The sequence below is a fragment of the Talpa occidentalis genome, unplaced genomic scaffold (assembly GCF_014898055.3).
Source record: "Talpa occidentalis isolate TD23 unplaced genomic scaffold, MPIMG_talOcc4v2.1 talOcc4.17, whole genome shotgun sequence".
Taxonomy (NCBI): Eukaryota; Metazoa; Chordata; class Mammalia; order Eulipotyphla; family Talpidae; genus Talpa; species Talpa occidentalis.
In genome coordinates this window covers 55885508-55892512 of record NW_023601754.1, presented here as the reverse complement: position 1 = coordinate 55892512, position 7005 = coordinate 55885508, and the positions used below count along the sequence as shown (strand labels likewise).

General features: G+C 60.0%; 1 protein-coding gene across 1 annotated transcript; it reads right to left on the bottom strand.

Annotated features, from left to right (window-relative positions):
- Positions 1-610: 610 nt before the first annotated feature.
- Positions 611-6613, bottom strand: BATF2 (basic leucine zipper ATF-like transcription factor 2). Its single transcript, XM_037517614.2, has 3 exons — positions 6331-6613; positions 4907-5011; positions 611-2344 (listed from the first exon to the last, which is right to left on the bottom strand). The coding sequence occupies exons 1-3, from the start codon at positions 6367-6369 to the stop codon at positions 1673-1675; spliced, it is 816 nt and encodes a 271-aa protein (XP_037373511.1). The 5' UTR covers positions 6370-6613; the 3' UTR covers positions 611-1672.
- Positions 6614-7005: the final 392 nt, after the last annotated feature.

Below are 7005 nucleotides of genomic sequence, written 5' to 3'. Positions count from 1 at the left end.
ACCTGGTCAAGTGTGCCTGACCTGGCAGGAGGCCGCCATTTCCTTGCTGTGTGACCTTGGCTTGTTACTCAACCCTGGGCCTCAGTTTCCCCTTCTGAACATACCTAGTCTAGGTATAGATAATAACTATACCTACGTCACAGAGTTACTAGAGGCTTCATTGCCCGAACCCAAGTAAAACACAGCACAGTACTGGGCATATTTTAGGGCACACAGACCCAAGCTGGCCACAAAGTCCTCATGTCCCCGTTGAGTCCTGGTCCCCCACTTTTGTCCCAGACTTTCTAGCCAACCCCCAATCAACAGTGTCTTGGCTTCTTTCCCGCCAAACTGCTCTCCCTGGCCCTACTGGTGACCTCAGTTCTGCTGCCAGCCAAATCCTGGGATCACCACACCCCCTCTTGCTGTGTGACCCTGGGAAAGTCCTTCCTGTCTCTGGGCCTCAGTTTCCTCACCTGTAATGTGGGGGAGGGGTGGGTTAGGCAGTCCATAAGGGATTCCCACATCTAAGTTTCTAGATGGTTCCCTCTTCTTTCAAAGGTCCTTGGGGTTCAACACTCCAGAGCACAGCTAGAGCTTTAAACAACAGGCAAGGCAAACAGAATTGGAAAACACTTTAATTTTTTTACCATAACATATGTGCTGAGATTTATGCTCAGCCGCCTGGGGTGAGTGAAACTCAGCCTGGTGTCTGCTTGCTTGCGTGTGAAGTCTGGGTGAAGAGCTTCAGTCTCTCTCTCAAGCCCCTCACAGCATCTGGCTGGGTGGGAGTGAGAAGCCTTTGGAGCAGACACTGCAGCTGAGCTCCCGCCTGTTCCCTGCTCCTGCTCTCCCAGCTGCCATCAGGTCAAAGAGCAAGGAGGGGTGGTGCTCTGGGAGCTTGAGGGTAATGCAGGTCTGGGGCTGCCCAGGACAGAGGTGGTACTAGAGAGACACAGTCTCCCCGCTGCCAGGTTCAAGTCTAGCACTTGCTTGGACAGCCTGCACCTGTGCTCCTGGTGCTCCCCTCGTCTGTCGTTGGGCTGTTCCTATGTGTGACATGAATGACAGGCTGGAGCCCACCTGCCAGGGCCTGTGAGCTCTCTGGGAATAGCCTGGAGCGCTCACTCTGCAGTATCTTCCCAAGGCCTGGGTATGGCTCCAGGCTTCTTGCCAACGCTTACCTTGGCACTGGAGACCCCTTCCAGCTCCTGCTGGGCATCTCCCCACCCAGGCCTGGGCTCCGGACCAGCCCCAGCGAGGGTAGGTTTCCGGGGCTGGGAGTCACAAAGTCGAGGGAGAACCGCTCCCCAGATCAGCACCTAAGGCCGCTCGCCAAGCCCTCGGCTTCCAGGACTCTGGCCCCAGGTGGGCCTGTGCTGGGCCAGGATAAGCCGAGGCTGCTGTTTTAGGTCCCAGAAAGGCTGCATGACATTGGACAGGTCACAGGTCACTTGGCTTTCCTGAGCTTCTATGTCCTTATCTGAAGGATGTCCATGAGGTTGAAATAAGATCGTGGCCAGGACAGGGCCTGGCAGAGTGGTGAGCACGCCATGATGACTTCCTTCCCCTGGGGAAACCCTGGGCCAGTCAGTCAGCCAAGAGGGCAGTCTGCAGTGGCCATGGAGGAGATGTCCATGTGCTGCAGCTGCTTCCGGAGCCCGAGGAAGGGCCAGCCCAGCTCCAGGGCCGGTTAGAAGTAGACTTGAGCAGAGGCCAGCATGGGGAAGGCCAGGAGGGGGTGGGGGCTGGGCTCCAGCCCCTGCAAATCAGACACCAAGAAAGCAGATTTACCGTCCCTGCCCTGACCCCGAGGAGCTGAGGGGCAGTGGAGTAGGGTCCCCAGCTTCCCGCTCGTGGGGTGCTCCCGCCCAAAGGGCTGTGGGGGGGCAGGTTGGGCTGGTGAACTGGACAGGAGGGAGTTGAACTGAGAGGAAGGACTTAGCAGGCTAGAGCCAGGGGATGAGGCTGACTGGGCAGGGCTGGGGGACAGCTGAGCGGCAGGGCTGGGGGAGACCTGAGGGGCAGGTGTGGTGACTGCAGCGGGGCCAAGGGGCACGGAGGGCGGAGGGGACAGGAGAAGGCCAGGGGGACTGTGCGGCTGCGGGTCTGGAGAGAGTTGCTGGGCCAACGAAGAGGAGCCGGGGGAGGGCAGCAGGCCTGGTTGCCCCTGGGTCCTGGGGCCGGAGGGCTGCTCAGCCTGGCCCCAGCAGCCAGAGGGCTCCAGAGCAGGGCAGGGGGCACAATCCAGGGGGCACAGACGCTCGTGCATGTGCAGGGTCCGGCTCCACCAGGCCAGCTCGTCCTGCAGGGCTTGGATCTCCTTCCGCAGGGCGTGGTTGTGCTTCTCCAGAGACTCGTGCTGCTGCGGGTTTGGGAACAGATGGGGGAGTGAGGCAGCCTGTCCCCACTCCCAGGGTCCTCAACTCAGGGGAAAGGCACCACCACCACCATCCAAGCGTCCTCATGGGGAGCCCTTGACTACTCTGACCAGCCACCCCCTGCACCACCCAGCCAGGCTCCCCCATTCCACATCAGAGTCGGGCCCAGATCTGCCTGCTCTCCATCCTCTGCCTCCACCAGCCTGGGATCTCCATCAGCCTCTTCACTGGTGCCCCACCCTCCTCGTTCCAGGGGAGCCATTGGATGCCTGTGTCGTTTGTTGCACACTAAAGGCCTTTTAGAGGTCCTGTGGACTCCCCGTGCCCGAACCACCTCTCACACCTCCGGGCTGATCTCCTGCCCCCCTGCCCTTCCTGTCCCTCAAAGGGACGCTGCTTCCTCAACACCCTTCCTGTCCCTTCTGTCTGGATGCTCATGCAGCACCACACACACACACACACACACCCGCCCCCGCCCAGGGCAAATCCAGATGCCGCAACTTAGGTGTCATTCTGTCCTGGCCGCCTCTAGACCCCTTATGCTCCTGCTGGACGTCTGGGCACCCAGAACTGCACCACAGCCTGGGGAGGAGCTTGTCCTCCAGGCTGGCAGCCAGGGGTGTGCCCAGCCCCATGTCCCAGAACCAGCATGGACTCTGAGAAGCCCGACAGCCACCAGGTGCACATCTGAGCAGCCATTTAGGATGACAGAAAACACAGACAGAGCTTCAGTGCCACGGCCCATGGGGCCAAAGGCCAGCCCCGCGGCCCCTGGCTTCCTTCCCCTCCTCACCCCTTTGTGGACAGGTTTGCAAAGAAACGGCAGGGTGTTCAGGTCCTGGACGCCAAGGTCCAACAGGCCTCAGGGCCCCACAGCCCCATCCCAGGCTCTGCACGTGGGATGATGTTTTAAAGACCCGTCCCCAGGTCCCCCTGCACCTAAATTCTCCAAGGCTTTCGCCTGCAGAAATTGAGTCACCTACTCACTTGTTCATTTGTGCATTCATTTGCCGCCTTCGGACTGTTTGAATGCCACCCACTCGGCGAAAGCGCCCCCGTGAAGTTACTATCACCCACTCCCTTCTTTCTCCCGGCTTTGTTTTTCCTCACAGCATTTATCACCACGCGACATCCCAAATATTTCTTGGAGCATTTGTCTGTCGGGGAACCCCATGAGAATACGAGCCCCGCGGCTAGGGGTGGGCTTCTGTCTGCTGTGCTCACAGCTGCATGCCCGCTGCTCACAGCTGTGCCTGGCTGCAGGCGCCACTCAGCAGGCTCTTCTGGAAGGAATGGAGGGTGAGGCCTAGAGGGTCTGCCTGGTGCCAGGCAGGGCGATTCGGGCCTCAGGCCTCACTGGAGCCAGGGCCATTCCATCTGCCCATAAGACCTTTTCTTTCCTTCATGTTTTTAGAAAACTCCTGCTCATCCTTCAAAGGCAGGTCAGACTTTCCCCAACTTTCAGCTGCGGGCCCTGCCTGTGTTCTCAGAGCAGAGTTCTGACTCTATCATTTGCTCCACCGGGAATTCTCTCTTCTGTCTGTCAGGCACTGTTCCGGCTGACAGGGAAACAGCAGGGAGCAGCTCTCTGCCCTTCTGGCACTCACATCTGGTGCTGGAGACAAGCAGCCAGCAACGGAATAGGTAAGAGGTCGGTGCCAACAAGGAAAGTACTCGGAGTAACCCAAGGGGGTCTCTTTATTCACACGGTTTCGAAAAGCCTTTCTTAGGCAAAACCCAATAGGACTGAGGATCTGACTGGGCTATGTCTGAGGGCAGGGGAACAGGCAGGGCAGAGCCCCTGAGGCTGACCAGTGAGGAACAGGGAGATCTGGGTGCAGGATATTAGTCCAGGGGGAGTGCAGTGAGGGGAGGGGGTGCAGAGAGCACCGGGCGGGCGGGCGGGCTGTGAATTTTACTCCTGAGCAGAAGGACTAAGGAGCGTGCAGCCCTCCCTAGGGCCAGCTCTTTACCTTCCTTCTCCTCGCAGAGGAAGTGGGGGCCAAGGGTCAGGTTACCAGCAAAGTCAAGTCGAGCCCGCCCCTCCCCCGCTGGGCTCCTTTGCCTCCTTCAGCCTCCACGGGGTACCCCAGCTGGCAGGGCCGGTTGCCTCTGTCTTCGGACCAGCACAGCAGAGCTCAGAGGAGGAAGCGACTTGCAGCTAATGAGCTTCGCTGCTGGAGCCCCAATGCCAGCCCCTCATTGTGTGGTCTCGGTCACCCACTCAGAAGCCTGGTAGACAGTGATGAATTGCACTGCCACTCCCTTCCGGGGCCTGATGGGGCCTCAGGAGGTGGGAACTGGGGGGAGGGGACAGGAGCTGACTCGAAGCAGATCAGTGCGCTGGATTCTGGCTCTTGGCCTCTACTTGCTGCCCCCGCCGCCTTTGTGTCCCTAGGCCCCCACGCTTATCTGGCACACGGTTCACACTCGGTGCACCCAGAGACTTCCCTCCTCCAAACTCTGGCAACTCTGGCACCTAGAGCCGGGGTGGAGAGAGGTTACAGGCAAGTGGGGGGGGGTCGGGGGGTGGGGGAGAAGTCCACCTGGTGCAGGGCATCCGCCTTGTCCGTGTGCTTCTGCCGGCTGCGCTGGGCCGCCGCCCGGTTCTTCTGTTTCTTCTTCAGCTGCTTCTGATGCTCCAAGGGGTCCTGCAGGGCGGGAGGCAGGGCCTCAGGGGCCTGGAGGGGCAGCTGTTCCAAAAGGCCAGCCCATCCCGAGTCTATTGGTTGGGGGGTGACTTTCTCCCAAAGCCACCTCTGCCTCCCTGTGCGCCCACACCCCCATCGCAGGCACAGCAGACTCCCTGGCCTGCCAGCCTCATCCACATGTCCTGCCGACAGCGCAGGTTTGGGGAGGCCGTGCTGGCAGCGGGGCACCTCGGATTTGAACCATACTGACTTCACACCCACACACCTCTCCTGAGCAGCTGTGCGGCTCTGGGCCACCTCATCTGTACCCTGGAGGCCTGGAAGTGCCTTCCTCAAGGTCAGAGAACAGTAGCCGGGGTGGGGTGGTCAGCGCCGCACTTGCTGGCACCTCTGCCTGGTGTTGGCTGCGTGGGCGTCAGGGCAGGGCCGGCCTGGCTGGGCTCTACTGGCCTGTGTCCAGAGCAGGCCCAGAGCCTCACTTCATCGACCTAACAAGCATTTATTGAACACCCACATGTGCCAGGCACTGAGCGAGGCGGGCACAGCAGCAAAGGAGACAGGCAAAGCCCCTGCCCTCAGGTTATTCATCCTCATGGGGTGACAACCTGGAGTGGACAGACGAGCCGGCACTGCCAGGAGAATAGACACAGAAGCAGCCAGTGTGACTCCCCCTGACCCAGGGGTCCAGGAAGCTTGGAGGAAATACTTAAACTCCCCAAGCTCCGGAGGGTCCAGGGAGAGGGAATGTTGAATACCTCCCAGCCCAAGCCCCCCAGCCAGTGCCCGGGGAGGGGAGCTCTGAGGGTAGGGAGATGCTGGCTCCCTGTTGAGGACTCTCAGCTCCCCAGTTCATGGCCACAGCAGGGCCTATCCAGGTGTTGGGGGGTGGGGTGGGGGAGGGGCGGCGGGTGAGAGCAAAGGACCAGAGCTGGGGGCAGGGAGCCCACAGTGAGAGAGGGATGGGCCCTGCTACCTGGCCCTGGGAGAGGGGCAGGACCTCCAAGGGGAACATGGCCAGATCCTTTGGGGAGGAAAGAGAAGATTCCTCAAGGCAGAGTGGGGAGAACAGGGGGGAAGGAGAGGGCAGTCTCCAGGGGTTCTAAATGGAGGCCGGATCTGCAGCCCCAGAGCTGGAAAGCCCTCATTCTAACCCCCTGGTTTTCCAGGAGAAGAAACTGGGGCCCAGACAGGGGGTATGTGGAGCCCAGAGTCACACAGCACATGGGGACAGAGCCAGGGCAAGGAGCTCTGATCCCATCCCTCCCTTCAGGCACACTGGGGATCCCCTTCTCAGTCTGCCCCTGGCCCCCTGTACTCACTGTCCCGGGCAGCAGCCCGTCGCTCCCGCAGAGGTGCATGGCTTAGAGCAGGGGAGCAGGAGCTCGCGTTGGATTGGGGCGTCCCTCAGTCGCTGTGACCTCCCAGTGCCCTCTGGGGGCCCAAGGAAGTGGCGGCTCTTTAAATCCACAGTGACCACTCCGCCCCCAACGAGGCGAGTTTCAGTTTCTCCTAAAGGCACCGGCTGCTCAGAATCCCTGGCTCGGGTTAGCTCACGTGTCTGGAACTTCCTAACATGAACTGGCCTTCCGGCCAGCCCCTTCTCTGGGAGGGAAGGGGAGGTAGGTAGCCAGGTATAGACAGGATGCTCGGGGGAAGGCTCTGGAGGGACAGAGCCTAAAGGAGAAGCCAGTGGGGACAGAGGGTTCATGTGGGCTGTGGTTTGGGGAGCCAGCATTCACAGCCCGCCTCTGGCACCTTGGAGCTGTGCAAATTTGAGGTGCCTCGTCCTCTCTTGGCCTTAGTTTCCTCATCAGCAGAGAGTGTGGGAAGATGATACAAATATCTGCTCACAGACTTCATGTAGGAATTAAACAAACCACCCCCAAACCCTCTGAGACCAACATTGAGCATATCTGCAAAAATAAGCAGTGCCCTTCACTAGGAGAACAGATGGATGAAGTAGCGGGTTTTCTGACAACAGGCTCCCAGCAGGA

Excerpts from the sequence above, each read along its gene's own strand:
- BATF2 (XM_037517614.2), bottom strand. The coding sequence starts at position 6,369 with ATGCACCTCTGCGGGAGCGACGGGCTGCTGCCCGGGACA. Across the intron at positions 5,012-6,330 it reads ACGGGCTGCTGCCCGGGACA|GACCCCTTGGAGCATCAGAA; the intron begins GTGAGTACAGGG and ends CCCGCCCTGCAG. Across the intron at positions 2,345-4,906 it reads AGGCGGATGCCCTGCACCAG|CAGCACGAGTCTCTGGAGAA; the intron begins GTGGACTTCTCC and ends CCAAACCCGCAG.